The 17525-nt window shown below is 45.1% G+C and overlaps 1 protein-coding gene across 2 annotated transcripts in view; it reads right to left on the reverse strand.

Annotated features, from left to right (window-relative positions):
• Positions 1 to 8552: 8552 nt before the first annotated feature.
• The window catches only part of NCAM1 (neural cell adhesion molecule 1), a 154037-nt gene continuing 145064 nt past the window's right edge, over positions 8553 to 17525 (reverse strand). Inside the window, exons 17-20 of one of the 2 annotated variants that reach the window (XM_075172863.1) lie at positions 14815 to 15022; positions 14272 to 14388; positions 11647 to 12429; positions 8553 to 8881 (exon numbers count right to left, since the gene is read on the reverse strand). In XM_075172863.1, coding sequence (XP_075028964.1) covers positions 8761 to 8881; positions 11647 to 12429; positions 14272 to 14388; positions 14815 to 15022 — 1229 coding nt within the window. In that variant the 3' untranslated portion in view covers positions 8553 to 8760. The remainder of the gene's footprint in view (positions 8882 to 11646; positions 12430 to 14271; positions 14389 to 14814; positions 15023 to 17525) is intronic. The other variant, XM_075172864.1, reaches the window with a different exon arrangement.

Genomic DNA, 17525 nt, shown 5'->3' on the forward strand with positions numbered 1-17525 from the left:
CCTGATTTTTGTCAGACTTGGATTTTTTTTTTAAGATACCCTTTAAAGACTGGGGCTTTCTCAATCTTTGGTTGGGAAGGAGCGAGACTGGAGTCGGGTTAAGCCCTCATTCAGAACGGGCACTTCTTCCCTCCAAGTTAACGGGATCAGAGGGTCTCAGCAGCGTCTGAGAAGAGGCCACTTGACAGGACGATTTCTGTATCCGCTGTGCTATCAGACAAGGAGACGTGTCCCTGGGAGGGTGCTCAGGTCAGTAGGTTGCAGGGTCTGGGGGGTCTGGTGCCCAGGGAGGCTTCATGGCACTCCCGGGAGCGGGCGCAGCCCTTCCCGGGGTGGGACGTGCAGCCTGTCACCAGTGAGACAGCCAGAGGGTGGCACCATCCTCCAGCACAAAAAGCAGCTGGCCAGCTGGGAGCAAAGCTGTGATTTCAGGCCTTTTCCTGCTTTGTTGCCTGTGTCCCCAAATCAGCCTCCACGCTCCCACCAGCCAGGCTTGTGCACTGCGTGTGCTGCCAAATCCGAGCTACCCACCCAGCTGTGCGTGATCTGTCTGGATGGATGAAGCTGCAGGAAAGGAAACACGGGCTGGCTGATCTCCAGCAGCACATGCAATGCCCCAGAGACATGTCTCTCAACCTTTTCAGGCTCTGAGGGCCAGCTGCCCTTGCAAGAGAATCCTAGCCCTCCTTTACACCATGTGGTCCTGCTGGGATGTGTAAGGCTTGTGGTTCAGAGCAGTTTCTGAATTCAGCTTCCCCTCACTCTAGCACTTCACACAAAGCATGTCCCCGTCAGGACATGCACATGCACACACATGGCTCCAACAGCCAGATGGATCCTTGTCACCACTCTCAGAAGGCGCTCTAGGGCTGTGTTTTCAGAGCCAGAAGATTGGAGGTAGAAGTTAATGGAAGCTGTCAGCCACCAAAGGGAGTCAGGGCATCACTGAGTCCCTGCTGTATTGGCAGGATATTTTAATTCCAGACACATTATAACCCAGCCATCTCAGGAGAGAAAGTCGAGAAACAGAGAGACACGTGACCTGGCAAGTCTCCTGAAAGTGGCAGCATTGCCTAAAGTGTGGGATACCAAGAAGGCCACTCTGGTATCTGCTGGGCGTGAAACTAGAAATCTCACTATGAAGTTACAAACCGCAGCTACATTCATCTGCCTGCTCTTCGATGTCCCACCACACTGCCCAGGAGGAGAAATGCTTTTCTGGGCTATGTGTGCCAACAAGGCACTGAGCTTCCTGACTCCACAGGCAGCGAGGATCTCCTGTCCTTTCCAGCCCCTTTGCTGCAGGAACTGCCAGAAGATCCCTTTCCCCTTCCCTCATGCACCGAAACAAAATAGCTCACTTCTCTCCTCTTGCTGCAAGTCAGCTCTGCTCTTGCTCATGTAAGCCTCCATCCCAAAGGTGGGTTTTTTCCCCTCTAATGAAGCTGTTTCAAATCCAGTGTCTGTGGTGCCCAATTAAAAATATCCACGAGGCAATAGCTATGTCACTGGGATGCTCAGATTCTAGCTTTTATTTGTTATACTAGAAAATCTGGGGAATAAAGCCATGCGTAAGGACTAAGAGAATAAAAACTGTTATAAGCAAACCACGCACAGTACAAAGAGCTTGTTGGTTCATTAAAAGACTGTTTTGGAGTTGCAGGTTTGCAGCAAGTGGAGTTGAGGCGCCCTTTCTTGCTTACACCTCTCTCTTGTCCCATGGGTGGTGCATGCAAGCAGCAGCATTCAGCCCTATGCACTGGTGGAGAGAGCCTGTCTCAGTTCCTGCCTCTCACAACGGCACCGTGAGAGGCCGATGGAGACAAGGGAGGGGCAGTCAGAAAGGTTCTCTCCGATGGCTGTGAATCTGCACAGATAAACTCCCTCCAGATGGATGGAAAACAGAGCAAACACTCTTTCTGCAGTCTCTCCCCTCACATCAGGTAGACTGACTGCTGCAGTTCAGCGTCCTGTGCGCTCTCGGCTGCCAGCTTTGCACTCTCCTCTCTTGCCACTGGGATACCCTACTGGCTCAGTGGCCTGGAGAGCGAAGCCTTTCAGCTTAAAGATGCAGCATCTCTATAGGCAGATCCTGCCTTTACTCCCAGTCACCTGCATCAAAATGGTCTTTACTTCTGCTCCTCCCATTCAGCTTCCCCTTCTCTCTCCATACAAAAAGTTGCATTTCATTCTGCCGTCAGATCCATTGTTTATTTCTCCTGGTCATCAGGCTCTGCAGGAGGGCTACAGAAGAAAGAAAATAATTTGCTAGGGCTGCATGCAAAGCTGCTGCTCCCTCCCAATGCTGTTCACATGCTCCTATAAAGTAACTTAAGAGGGTTTGCCAGCAGACATGGTGCTATACTGCTGTAGGGCTTCTGATGCGCCAGTGTCCCCAGCAGAGTGAGGTGACTATGAGCTGCACCAGTGAGCCAGAGAAACATGAAGAGAAGCCTGCAGGGCCTGAGCCTCCGCAGGAAGGATGAAGCTAATAATGCAGCTGTGGAAAATAAGAGTTGGAATTCATTTAGCAGCTAGGCAGACGTTTCATTACAGCAAATGAAATGAAGAAGTTATCAATTCAGCTCTGCTGCAAGATCTGCTAATCCCTTACAGAGAGCATGGCTGTGGTGCATACTCCCTGCTTGGAGCTCTGGGAGGCTGTGCTAGGCACAGCATTTTCCTAACAGTTTGCAACAAACAGTAGAGACCTTAATTGGCTAATGTACAGAGGGGAGAGCCACCTTTACTGAAGTGGTGTCCAGGTCTCTAAATATTTCCGTACAGTTCAGTACAGAAGCACTTAAAATGATGTGAAAGCATGTGCATGTATATTCATATATTTATATCTGAAGACAAGCCAACTCACCAGAATGGCTAGAAGAGACGGGAGAAAGAAGAAACTGTTTGCAGCAGATCTCCAGCCACCTCCCTTAAGACCCTCCGCCCCGCTTAGACTTAGTCTTCAGCCCAGCCTGTGGTAAAAGGAGACATGCTCAGCCAAGCTGACATTGACGGTTGGGTGCCATGGCCTCAACAGGGGGAGAGGCAAGTTAAAGTTACCAAGAAAGATAGGTCTGAAGATTGATGAATGGCTGAAGAAATACAAAGATCTAGTAAAAAATTTTTCAGTTCTGTCATTGAGCACAACCCCAACTCCAGGGAAAGAAAACTCATCACTCTTCACACATAGGCATGTGCTCTGCAGCAACAGTAAATTAGGCCAAGTGCTCCAGGCCCCTCTATTAATCTCTGAGAGAAAAGACTACCTGAGCTCCTCACGGTTCGTCAAGATGCTACAGCAGGAAACAAGCCAAGCACCAGGGAACAGAGCCCATTCACCAGGCATTACGTAGAGGTGACATTGGTGTGATTCAGGGAAGCAGCTGCTAAAGCCAGGAACACAGAAAAAGGCAACCTCAGAGGCTTCCCTTGAAACAGAATCAGTGACTTTTATCAATTAAAGCTTCCTGACTTGAAAGTAGTTGAAATTTTTTTGTTCAAATGGTTAGGTAGTGAGAAAAAAATCTCTTCTTCAGCCAAATGGAAACTTTTGTGTGAAAATAAAGTCTACCTTGCTTGAATTTGTGGAGGTATTCCCAAGAAAAAGTAAACAGACTCCCTCTGCAAGCCCAACTAGAAAAATTAAATAAAATGTGGAATTTTGGCAGTTTTTAGCTAAACTTGTAGGAAAAAGAGAAAGAAAAAAGTAACACCGAAAAAAGAAATAAACCATTTCCAGAGCATCTTTTGACTTTCCAACTTTCCTGCAGAAGCAAGCCGTACAATACAATTGCATGTGTGCATATTAGTTGAGGACTGACATTGTACCACATCCACCCACTCTCCATTGTTCACGGTGGATTCTCATAAAAAACGCGGTATTGCAAACGTGCAGTGTAACAAAGCAGAAATCAGTATCTGAATACAGAACCATTTTGCCTTCTGTATGCCACCGACTGGAATAAGGAGGAACTCTTTTCAAGAAAAAAGCAGGCTGGAAAAAGTCCACAAACTGTGTAAAAGAAAGAGTCAGGAGAGGGAAGTCAGGAATTCCGATGAAAGAAGAATGACAGCTATACAGGAGCTGAGAGCATGAATCTGGAACATGAATTCATCAGGAATTCTGCAGTAACAGACGCCTGATGAAAGAACCCACCAAGAAGATGGATTGTTTCCTGTGCATTTTTCCTGTCCCTTTTCCTGGGACAGCCTTTTCTAAAGCAGTAGTACCAAAGACACGTGGGGCCAATCATAGCAGCTTTGCTGAAATACTGTCTTACCACAGTGTAAACAGCAGCCAAGAATACAGGGCAAAGCGCTGGAGAAGAGGCAGAAAGGAGAAGGGTATTCTCTAGAGATAACAAGTGCTTCAGCTCAATACATTTACTTTCTTCATTTTCTGTGAACAATTCTGGCACCTAAGTATTGATACATATCAGAGCTCCCATTTCTCCTTCTGTGTCCTGGAAGATCAATGCTTAGGACTGAATTAAATTTAATTAGATTCATCCCACATTAATCAAGTTCAGGCACCCAAATCAGGATGGGTTAAGGACACCTTTTAAAGCCAACAGTCACATGCACACAGCCCCTCTCCCCCTCCCTTCCATAGTCAGCGAACAGAGGAGTGCCTTTTTATGGGAAATCCAGCCGTCCCTGATTCACAGTGGACACGAAACTACCTTTGTGCGTTAGTTAACTCAAGGAAATGATCTACAGTGGGACAGAGAAACAAACTTTTAAAAATACTCCTCTTTGTGACACTCAGAATTTCAGAAGAGCCCGTCAATGGAATCATGTGCTGGCAGGTCTCCTTTCTGCACATCTGAAGTTTGGAAAGGCACTGCAGTTGCCCACTGTTCAGAGATGTACCAGCTTGAACCATGCCGTCACAGTGCAGACAGTTGCATTTCCTGCTTGTCTACAGCCCAGAGCCTCAGACAGACGCTTAACTCATGCTGTGGGCATGCCACAATGGGACTGCTCACTCCGCGTTAAGCTGACATGCAAATCCAGCCCTGGGAATCCATGTCTGTACACAGAACCTAGCAGAGCATCTAAAGAAGGGCAGACTGTACCCATGAGCTTTTTTTTGTAATTTTTATTTGAACACAGTATTCTGACAGAATGCAAAGTCAAAATCCTCAGTTAGTATCAGTATTTACACCAGTGAGAATGGGAATAAAGGTGGAATCGATGTTTCACTTGGTAAAAAGATTTTTTGTGGGTTTTTTTTGTTTTTTTTTTTTAACAAGATACAAGGCCCCCAAAAGTAGGGAATGCTGGGTAAGGATGTCAATGGAGGGTCTGAGAACAACTATCAAAACAGCCTAGTGTGAAAATCTGGGGTTTGAAGGCTCCATAGAAAAGTGTGAAAATAAAACTCCACTCTAAAAGCTGAACAACTGGATGCACTATTATCTTATCATCATTACGTATGGTGCAGCATGAAATGTAATCACTCCACAACTAGAAGCTGATCAGTCTATATTGCCATATAGATATATATGTATGGTATGGATACATATATAAACATATACAGCGTAAACGGCATCAGGTTGGTCCCTCTTCAAAGGTTTACATAAAAGTAATGAAGCCTAAGCTATCTTGGAAATGGTGTACTTCGAACTTAAAACAAGTATTCTCCATTGAGGGCAAGTATAAAACCACTCTCCAGAATTAATCTACAACTGTTGGGAGGTGTCATGAGGGCATTAAAAAGGAGTTGGATGGACACTCCCAGTGTTCAGGCAATCACAGGGTTCACTTCTGCCTTGGAATGGTGCTCACTCCATCGATCTCGACACAAACCCACTGCAGTCAGCAGGGTACTTTCTAATGATGCAGCCGGGTGTTGGATCGGGCTTTGAGCTGGTTACCTTTTATGACAGAAATGCCAATCGAGGTGATAGATTTTCACCCAGCAGGCGCTCACCAATGTCACTGGACATGTTTCTGGTCATTAGCATTGTACAGCATTTATTTCTTATCAGCTGCTCAGTTCTCAGTGGGTTATAACTTAGGAGATATAACATACAGATGACAAAAGCAGTCAAAAAATTTGCAGAAATGAGGAACAAATTGTTGTGGTCATCCACAGCAATGGAGGTACACACTGCCTGCCCACTAGTCCTCCGCTGCCCCAAGGACTCTCCCCCCAACCATAGATAGACCATGGTAGCTTTTTGTGCTGCATTTTATGGATTGATTTCTTAGAAAAAAAAATCCTAGGGACAGTGGGCCAAACTTCCCCATAGTTATAACGACGCTGCTGTGATGGGTCATGCAAGGGCTGAGTTTGACACAAGGCTTTGAAGTGAGGACCCATCCTGCCCTGATACCCTGCTCAGGATGGGTATTGCATGAGTGTCTATGCCTGCATATCCAGTCAGCCTCCATTTGCATCCCAGGAGCTAAGGAAAAAAATGCAAAACCCCCCACACTTAGCAAATGACAAGACCATTATTTTTCACAGTTTGAAATTATGTGATGCCACTGTAAAAGACTGCATACTTAGAAGAACACACTGATAAAAGTGGCTCAATTTACCTGAGCCAAACTTGCAGTGTACCCACCCCCCATCATCCTTTCTCTTTATCACCTTAGCCCAACGGAATGGATGCCATAGTCAGCTCGGTTTGATTTTTCATTTAAAGGCTTCTGTTCCTTGTAAGAGTTGTTCTCTTTTTTTTTTCCTGAATATTTTTTTTTTCAAATCTGAACTATCGCTACACCTTCCACATCCAAACTATGTCGAAGCTTTTATTATTTCAATACTATGACAAAAACACATTTCACACTAAAATAGTCACGCACCCACAGTGCACAAGCTTGCAGATCTAAAGTAGAATAAAAAAGAAAACGAAAAAAAAAAAGAAAAAAAAACCAAAACCCCAACAGAAGGAACATCTCTATACAATGGGCTGGTCTTCCCTATATACCTCTGCCTTCCGTCTGCTCAAGTCTCCTTTCTTTTCACCCTGAAATCTCAGTGTTACTCCATGACTCCCAATGATAACCTCCCCCCTCCATAATGATAATACATGTACTACATCAGCCCCCTTTTCCAACTGTTAAAGACACAATGCCAAGACAAGTGAAATCAATGAGAGTCTTGGCATTGATTTCCAAGCACTTGCTCTTGATCTCATGGTTTTGATTCTGCAGAGCATACATGGATGACTCAATACACATGACGTGATAAAACAGAATAGAATAGTTCAGTTGGAAGGGACCTACAACGATCATCTAGTCCAACTGCTGATGGCGCCGGCTTTGCAGGAGGGGGGGTCTTGCATGCTGCCAAGCACCCTTGTGCAAAAAGGCTTTGCTTGTAAATCAGATTTCTAGGGTCAAAGGAAATGGTATTTACTGACATACTAAGGAGGAATTGATCTAGTCAAATATCTGAGATGAGACCAGACCAGCCCTAACTGTACAATCTCCCTTCTGCTTCTCAAAGCTCCGGGAGGGTTCCATGAAGGAAAGGGGAGAATGTCCTAAAAAAGCAGAGATGATATTTCTCTTATGCAGTCAGGCCCAGGTCCAGCAAGGGACTTAAACTCTTACTAAATTTAAGTATAGAAGGCCTCTCACCAGCAACTCTCTCATTCCAAGTTAAGCATGTGTTTATGTGGATTGCTGGATAAAGACCTTGATTGGTGACAAGTGGTTTGAATACCCCCCCACCCACCCCCAAAAAACCAAACCAAACCCCAGCATTACTTTTCTTCTTACTCCAGTAAGAAATAATAATAATAATAATAATAATAATAATAATAATAATAGCAACAACAACAATAATTAAGAAGAGATAAAGGGGAAACAACTACTGTAAACATCCATGTTTGAAAATGTCTCCCTTTGCAAAGCAAGCATGCTGCTAACCTAGTATCTATAGACTGTATTTACTTAAAAAAAAAGGCAGCTATTTTACACATACATTAAACACAATAAAAGTTAAAAAAAAAATTTGTCAATTGTAAACACTGGAAAGAACAAAAGTTGGCAAAAATTAAAATAAAATTTAAAGAAATTTAGAGTCTGAATACTGCAAATTGAAATATATCCCCGAAGCTGCAATTTTGGCATTCTTCCTAAAAAAAGATAATAGTAAAACCCAAATAAATGTCTAACATGGAGAACAGAATTCAGTCACAAAGAGCTCAAGACACTTTGCATACTGAACAAATACAAGGTGAACAGAAATTATAACTTATTTATGAGGCTTTACATATTTTAAACTCGACTGAAAAGTATAAAAATAAATTGTGGACTTTGTTCATTAAGTACCAGCTGTACCAAGTAGTACAGTGGTTATATCTGCTATACTAATGAAGGAAAGAACAGGGTCTTTTTTTTTTTGTCTTTTTTTTTTTTCCTTCTGTCTAGGACTAGTTGATTTTGAGCTTCCCAACCACATTGCAAATAGTATTTGCAATTTTGCTTGGTTGAATATACACAGAGTCAGCTAAGCCCTGATTTGGTTATGGGTTTAACCCTGTTTTTAAAATGTATTACTTTTTAAAAGCAAGTGCACAACAAATAGAACCTTTCTAGAAATCTTTAAAAAAAAAAAAAAAAAAAAGGAAAAGAGAAGACAAGAAAAGAAAAAGAGAGATTCCCCCCTCCCCCCATTTATGCATTTTCCGTTTTGTTTGTTTTTTAAAAAAAGGCAACAGACACTAGAGGAATGAGATGTGTGTTGTGTGTTTTAAATGCTTGGGTGAAGTTGTTCTGTCATTTGTTTTCAGCTGATCATGCTTTGCTCTCATTTTCATTTGTTTGTGTGGCTTCATTGGGGACCGTCTTGACTTCTGCTGGAGGTGTCTTAGTTTCCGTTGCTTGCACTTCAGATTTGTCTTCTACTGGGATTTTCCTGAAGAAGAATCACCAAAATGGCACAGTTTAGAGACAGAGAAATATAGACTGTCTATTGCTGAATTAGCAATAAGGAAAGAATGTGTTTCTGGAAACAAGCAAATATATCACCTTGCTAGAGCAAAATGAGCATTTCCAGATGCAGAAATAAGTAAAACCAAACTCACCCCCTGCCCGAGCTTCATTTAGCTCTAGTGAAATCTTTTTTGATTTTCCTCCTGCCCTGAGTTAACATACTAGTAGGATGAGGTCTCAGGCTGCAGCAGAGGCGCAAGGCGTGTTGTGGTGTGAAAAAAAGGAGCAAAAGGGAAAACTCACACAGTTGCAAAGGAATTTGATTTTACCATCACTCATTTATGTCATCCAAATGTCTTATTAAAACAGACTGCCATTTTAGCAGAAAATCTTTTTCCCTACAGGAAATCAGTCCCAGCATTTCCCAGTATGTTGCAAGAAGGGAAACACGGAAGTAGTGAATTTTGTCAAACACTTTCAGAAGTGTAAGGGAGGTCAACATCTTCACAGGCTGATGAATCTGTCTTTGGCACTTCACTGAAGAATCAGAGAAGCCTGTTTGTCCAACGCTCTCTTCATAGGCACAAAAAGTGCCACGCAAGGTATATCTGGTGGCCTCCCTGAAGAAGTGCCTGTTCCAGCCCATTAGCCACAAACTTAGTCTGAGATGACTGCAATCTTAATTCACCCTGACAAGCGGGTAAGATGAATCTAAGCCTATGGTTGCAACACTGATTTGCCCCAAGGGAAGCAGATGAGCAGCGCAGGTAGAAGGTGGTGGCTGGATCGGCAGAAAGAACACAGCTCTGCATTCCACCATACCAAAAATTCATTTACATGACACAGGCCAAGTTGCATTAATTCCTTTGAAATGTTTCCTTAATATAGGCAAACCATTTCCTACAGAAACTTTCAGCTCAGTACCAGATCATAACTCACTATTCTCTTCGTCTCTCTGTAGCACCCAGCATGACAGGGCAGTGGCTTTAGGTGCAGTGAACTGAAGTGAACATGGATTTCTCTGCTTGGGAGCAGCCCAATTGCACCCATAAAGGCTGCCTGGTTCCCTCCAACCCTCGTGCATCTGCTATGTCACCCAGGCTTTCCAGGAAGGGCCAGATGCTCCATAGCTTGGGGCACAAGGCAGTGCTGTGGAACAGTCACACGGCAGGAATGTCTCCCGGCTTAGGGGAGGACAAGAGCACAGCAGGGAGGTAGGGAGACCAGAGCCATGAGATGTAAAGGCACCTGAATAATACAGTAAACCAACATGGGTTTTCACTCAGATCTGGTTCTTGGTTCTACAGTGTCTGAATGACTGCTCTTCTGCGAGTGCTAATACACATTGCAATCACAGTGTCAAAGCCAATCAAGGCCAATGCTTTATTTTGGATTAAATATAGCACTTCCAGAAAGAGGTAATTTTCCTGGAGATGTGAGGATGGAAAAAGTTGTGACTCAGGGTGTGTCTCCAGTGTGGTTGCTATAGCATAGCCTAGATTTATTTGAGGGAGCTGTAAACCTCAGGTTCTTGGCAGCAATCTAGCTGACAGCGTAGAGCCCAGTGTCCTCAATATACTTTCCTTTGCAAAAGCTAAAGATACAGTGTGAACTCAGTCTTCTGGTTTTGGGAGCTGCTCCCACAACAAATCTGAGCTGCCTTTTCAGGACTCTCTCTCGTGGTAAAGCACAGACCCTGCTTGGGCAGGAAAGACAAGATACTCCTCCTATTTCATCCTGCCTCTATCCAAATAGGAAGCCAGAAGGAACAGGGACCTTAGGTACTTGTCTCCTCAAGGGTGGCTATCCATTTTCAGTCAGCATTTTCCAGGCTTCTGTGCTCATGGCTCTGTCAGCAACTGCCATCCAAACCAACACAGTAAGAGTATTCTTGTCCAAGACCTGCACAACAGCTGGGGACCCTCCCCACAGTTACCCAGGTGAGGACTTCATGCTGTTTTCACTCTCCAGTTACAGTATCTCCTGCCAAACACAAGATGCAGACTCGATTCAGCTGAGGAAAGTGGACCCTGTCCAGATGGCATACGGCTCCAAAGGACCCCTAGGGTTGTCCTGCCTAGGAGCATGCTGATGCTCTCTGAATAAATCAGCTGGGTAAAGAGGAGACCCAGTACAGTGGATGGAGACTCATCTCTAATATACCAGGACAACACACTGCCAAGTTATCCTGACCCAACTGTGCTATGACTGCTCCCCCTCTCTCAGACAGGATCACATTGCCTTATCCTTTTGCCAGTTTAGGGACAAATCCAGAGGTACCATGCTTTTACAGTTTCACATGGCACTAGTTTCTGCCCTGCCTTACACTGAAATGAGTTCTGAAGGGCTTCACTGATCTGTTAGGAAATTGAATTTGGGTGGCTGTGCTCATTGAACTGCAGGAACTCAGCGCCTCTAAGGACAGCACTTCCTTTGCATCAAACTGAACTGTTTCTGGTCTCTTTCTTAAAAGAATAACCTACAATAGACAAAGCTGCATAGAAGTCTAAAAAATAACACATTTATGATAATTCCTGGGTTTGTCTTTTCTCTGCTTCCCTGGCACAGCTATTCCTGCTTTCCTCCTGGACCTTTAAAGCCAAGCCCTGCTTAGTTGGTTCACAAGTGAGTTAGTTTGCTAAGAAAACAATGAGATTAGTTAAGAGAACACCCAACAAGAACACAGCACAAGCACCAGTGCACAAGAGACACAGCACACAACCAACAGAAGATTAAAGGCAGCCATACTCGGTCTTTGCAGGTGCAGCAGGTACAGAGCTGTCTGCAGTAGAAGCAGCAAGCTCACGAGCTTGCCCGCTAGTCACGCTGGCAGGAGTAGTAGTGCCAAGAGCTGCAAAAACATCCTTTGCAAGATCAATGTCTGGTGTCTTGAAGGTCCCTTCGTCCATTTTAAAGTCCTCATTCTGTGAGGGGTTTGTGGTGCTGCCTGAAGCAGCCTCGCTCTTCAGATTGCTTGGGTTCTTGGTTGTCTCTGTTGGGCTCTTCACTGTACTGGGCTGCACAGCTTCCTTTTCAGGGCTCTTTGTGCTTGAGACCTCCTGCTTGGGCTCTGATGGAACTGGAGGGCTAGTGAGGTTTGCAGGGCTTGGGGCAGCTGGCTTGTTACCACCTGCCACTTTGGAGATCTCGGCCACGTTAGCAACAGCGCTGGGGCTGAGCACTGCACCTTGGCTGGACAGGACACTTGAAGACAAATTATTAGTAGCTGGAGTAGAGCTTGGGGTATCGCTGAGATCAACAAGAGGGGCCACTTTGGGGGTGGAGGAGGGTGGTGGTGAAGAGACTGAGGTGGCTGCCCCTTTGACTGGAGTAGCCTGGCCAGGCGACATGGAGTTTGAGTCAGGAATGGCCGTGGCTGGCAGGGCAATACTGGAGGTCAGCGTAGTGGTCTCGCTGGTGGGGCTGTTCTGAGCAGTGGCAAAGGTTTCAGTGATAGTGTCAGAGTTAGTGGTGCCTGTAGTTACAGAAGGCAGCATGTCCTCAACAGTAGCTGCGGTATCGGCAGGGTGCCTGTGAAGAGGACAGGAGTAGAAGAGAAATAGAGACAATGAAGCCCGTAAATCCAGCAGGGGAAAGGGGAGCAGAGCGTAAGAGTGAAAAGGCAGGTGGGTGGCACAGCAGCAGCATGGCATGTGGTTACAATGTACACACACAACATGGAGAGGTACTCAGAGGAGCAGAAACCTTTCAGAGGTCAAACGTGCAAAAGGTAGCAAGGGCTGGCTGGGATGACTGAAGAAGAACTAGGAAGAGAAAAAGAGCAAAGAGGACACGTCCTTCAGGAATGGCTTGCTCATGCGGATTTTGCTTCAAGTCTTAGCCAAATGTAACCCTGTCAAGTTGCAGAGACTCTTCTCTTTTAGACTAACCTTCCTCTCAGCCTCTTCCACCTAACCTCACAAGGAATTCTGCCAATTCCCTGAGCTTGCAGCCCTGTGCCATCTGTCACCACACAACAAGGTCCCAGTGTAGGACCCCTGAATCCAGTCCCTCATCTTGGCCCTGTCCTTTTGCCTGCAAGTCTAAGGCCTTCATCAAACCACACAGAATATAATTCTATTTCTCACACTCACATGTAATGCGTATATATATGTACATACACATACACACATGCAGCTTTGAGGTAACGTTTTCTGCCCTTTTGACCAGATTCCAGCCTGTTGCGTTAGCTGGAATAAGGTTTGCTTTAGGACGTCTTACTGTGTAACTACGCTTTAGCAGCCATGATGTGGCACTGGTGGCCTTAACAAGTACACAGATGCGAGGCTGGAAAATTAAATGGTTTATTCCATGAGAAGCCAGTGTGCCTGAGAACACCATCTCTGGCTTATTAACAGAGAGAAAACCTTCACAGAGAAGGATAATTGAGTTAAAACTCTGGTAAGACTAGCCAAGAAAATCAGGACAATATAAATCCCAGCTATTCCTCAGTGCTGTGTGTCTGCATTTCAGTGCTGCTTATGGACATAGCCTCCTTTCTCCTCTCACCTCACAGAGACTTCCAGCAGAGCCATTTTATCAGTGGGCCCCACTGCTGACCTAATCAAAGGAGGTGAGCAGTATGCAGGTGGCAGAGCCGGACCACCTCACCGCTGTGATGACTCTGCTGAAGGAAAGGAACCCAACTTGTGTCATCAATCCCAAACCTGACTTAAATATTAACAAGCATTTCAGCAGCTCCCTAAAGTGAATTCCGCCCATTACTACTCCAGAAGCTATGGAGAAGTACTCAGAGGACACTAGAACTGCAGCAGTTTAGGAAAGAGCTTAACGTAGACAGTGGGCAATACTTAAAACCTTGCTAATCCCAGCTAACATGGATTCACAGACTCCGGCTCCAAACAAGTTCTCCAATATAAACAAAACTCGTAGGTAGCTCTCAGCCCTCTCACAGAATAATCAGACTTGCCCTGCCTCCTCCAACATTGAGAGCATAGCTGCTCTGCTGCTATCACTAGAGAGGACTCCTTTCACCATGGGGTGTTCAAGCACTCATCCAGCATTGCTAGGGCAGAGCTCAAGCAGAAGTCGGTGCTAGCTGGGGGCTGCTTTTGCTCTGGATCCTTTGCAGTGAACCTGGACAGGTGCCCGATCTACACGCTGGACAGGACTAGCAGAGACAGGCCTTTCAAGAAATATTGCTTTACTTCCCTTCCAGTGCTGGAAATAGGAGTCACTGAATCTTGGGGAAGAGAGGAGGCATTTCCTCACTGGTATGTCACAAGCGGAGTGTGGAGATTTTACCTTTCTCCCTCTCTTCCTGCCCTAAGTCATGGGCATGACAGATCAAGGATTAAGGCAACTGAAGACAATGTATTGACCCTGTGCTAAGATTGACTAATGCTAACATACTCTGGCTCCGTCAGCGGGGTGGTCTCATTGGGCTCTGTGTGTTTTCCCCCATCGTGATTGGGGGTCCGCTCCTCTTCAGTCCGCACCTCCACAATAGGCTCCTTGGACTCATCTTTCCTGTAAGAAGGGAATTGCATGGAGATTGGTTCCCATTCACACTAGGTATCCTCCTGCAAAGACACGCTGCAAATATTGACAGTGAATGACAGAAACGGACTGGCCTAAACAGCAGATTGCTTCTTTTTGTCACTCCCCCTTCCAGTTATTACCTACAGCACAGAAGACCACTGTCTTCTGGGTCAGCCAGACCATTTGGGCCAGCCACTTGATGGCTACTAACAGGAATAGGACAAAAACAGAGAAACAGCTGAAGAAACCCCTTCCTGGAAATACAAAGCAGGACCAGCGTGGCCCCAGATCTTTTCAGTACCCTCCCATCAGAGGTGAGGAATCTGGAACTCCCTAAACCAGTTTCTTTCCTGGAGTTGCTGAGGGGACACACTGATCAACAGAAGGAGCAATGTAAGTGATGACAGTACTCACGAGAAGGCGGCTTTACCCTCCTCCATGTCTTTGCCCTTGGCTCCTGGGCCGGATTTGCCGCATAAGTTGACAGCAATGCACATCAGCAGGCCACACTTGTTCAGGAAGTAGCAGGTGACATCCACAGCCACCAGGAGCAGCACAAAGATAACAATGAGAATGCCTACGATGGCAGCAGTCCCAAGGCCTGATGTAGGGCTAGTGCTGGCTTTAGAGACCAAAAAGAGAAGAAAAGAAGGCATTGTAGTTAAAAGGTGAGTTGGCTAGATATGGCTCAAATTTGGCTATGCTTAGGTTGCAAGCATGGAAAAATTACAGAAAGTACGCCTTCTCTCTAGCAGCCTTGTGTTATAACCAGTACTTAATCCTAAAGACATGCAGGACAATCTACCTGAAGAGACAGATTCACTTGGACCTAATAGGGTTTTTCCCCATCTCTATTGGGCCAAGGCCTGGAAAGCAGACTACAGAAACCTCTTCTACTGTAGCATATACCCAGCTGGAACTCTGAAGGGCTCTTGATTCCCTCCATCACTTCCTCAAGATGAAGGCTGTGTCTAGGGTCCAGAGTGCCTTTGGCACTGCCAGCCCGGCAGAAGGACAAGTTGTATGTTAGCCTTGTGCTTCACTAGTTCAGTGAAGCCTAGACTCTGTAGCATGACTTGCCCTGGTCACACAGAATACTGGGTGATACCTGTGGGACCTCAGCACTGGTTAGCCCCCTATATGGTGAAAACAAAAGGAAGAATTAAACCCCTTCCTGTTGCTCAGGTAAGACCCAGTTATCCAGAACTGGAAAGTGGTAAGCTTTTCATGTCTTATCCAGAGATAGCTGAGCTCATCAGTGAATGCTCTAGGAATGTTTTGGCTTACAACAATCCAAGTAGCCTTCTGAGAAAGCAAATAGTAAAGATAAGCAGACTGCCACTCTGCTGACGTTGTCCTGGTCACAGCAGCTGCTCGCTCCACCACACCCCATCTCCACCAAGTTTCCCCAGCTATAGAAAAGGAAAAAATACCTTGCCTTTTGCAGTAGACAAAAGGAGAGGAGGTGATGGAGGCCTAGAAAATGCATGGGGTTGCCCATATAGTACTAACTTCAGGGGAAGTACCTTTAACTTTCTACCTGCTTGTTAAATGCTGAATACTTTCTTAGAATCAGGGAGTGGATAAACACATCGGTTAATCCTGTCAAAGCCTTTGATCCTCGCAAAACGAACAGACGCATCCTTGAATGTTGCTAGCTGCAGCTTCCCAACCTCTTACTGTTATACCCTGAACACAAACTACATTTTGTTCCCCTTGTTTTATTCAGAACAATTCTTTCCAAGCTGCTGATCTTCAGGCAGAACATTTGGCTGTTGGCCCATACAGTTCAGCTCTTATTTAGATGTACCAAACTACTCAAAACCAGCTCGCTACTCTCAGTTGTCACATAATTTGCCTCTCACTATGGGACTGTGCACTCAGCAAAGGCCTGTGCATCTGACAGAGCTGCCTACTGGTATTTACTGAGACAGCTGAACAACAACAGCATGTTTGCCATTGCCCGTAGGAGTATTTTGTTTTTTTCTTTCAATTAAGATGCAATTCTATTAATTTCTACTGCATTTTTTACTGATGGATGTCATAAACCCCAAACACTTAGAATCTTTTCTTTGCAGAAAAGCCCAGCAAAGCACCTCTTTCCCTTCAGCTCGATCTAGGCGGAGAGATCATTTCCAGGGCTCACAGAGAGCCATACCCTCTGCCACACATTTTATTACTTAAAAATAGGAGACAGAATATCCTTAAAATGAGGCAGATAAGTGTTGTTTGATTTTGTAACCCTAATATGTATTAAGGAATCCAGACTCCAACAGGAAAGTTTCTTTCTGCATTTGACTGTATCTAAAAGTCACTCTGAGGCACCTGACTCCGACACTTACATCACAAGTCCATTAAATGCTCAGCAGAACATTTGTGCCACAGACCATACCCTTGCAAGCAAGGTGCATAATTAAATGAATTGTCACCCTCCGATGCATGCAGGGAGTGAGGAGGTCATGTATTTTCCCTCTTTTAATGTATTCAGGATTCTTGCGTGGATTATTCAATAATTAACATGTTCCTGTACACACCAGCTCCTGGAGAAAAAGCTAAAGACGTGTCAAACTTTTCTTCTCATCTACATTAGCTTTCTGGGAATGAGCTCCTTGGCAGGCTAGTAAAGGTACACCAAGGAAAACATCACAGACAGGATTACAGGATAATAGTTCCTTGATGTGCCTCCAAAATATACCTCATATCAGTCACCAAAGCTGGAGCGAGACAAAATATTTCGTCCTGGGACAGATGTCTTCTAGCACCTGTGTAAATTCCATCTTTTGGAAAATTCCATTCAAACGAGAGTCCTACTCTTTGCTTCCTCTCCCCACCAGCTTTTACAAGACCTGTCAGTATCAGCTATAAGCCCCTTAAGGTCAGGAATTATCTGTGGCATAAACTACATCAGTAGCCTTATACATTGCCCATACCTTGTCTGTGAACCACTGCACATGACCCATGTGAACTGCAATAAGAAGTGCAAAAGCTGCAAACCCGTTAGGACAATCACAGCCTCTGCCTCTGAGGCACAGCCAAAGCTTCTGGGTCCTCAGCAGGCATTACAGCAGTGGCTGTTTTCAAGCGCCTTAGTATTTACACATGGTATTGGATTTGGGCAAGCTGCT

Source organism: Calonectris borealis, chromosome 24, assembly GCF_964195595.1.
Source record: "Calonectris borealis chromosome 24, bCalBor7.hap1.2, whole genome shotgun sequence".
Lineage (NCBI taxonomy): Eukaryota > Metazoa > Chordata > Aves > Procellariiformes > Procellariidae > Calonectris > Calonectris borealis.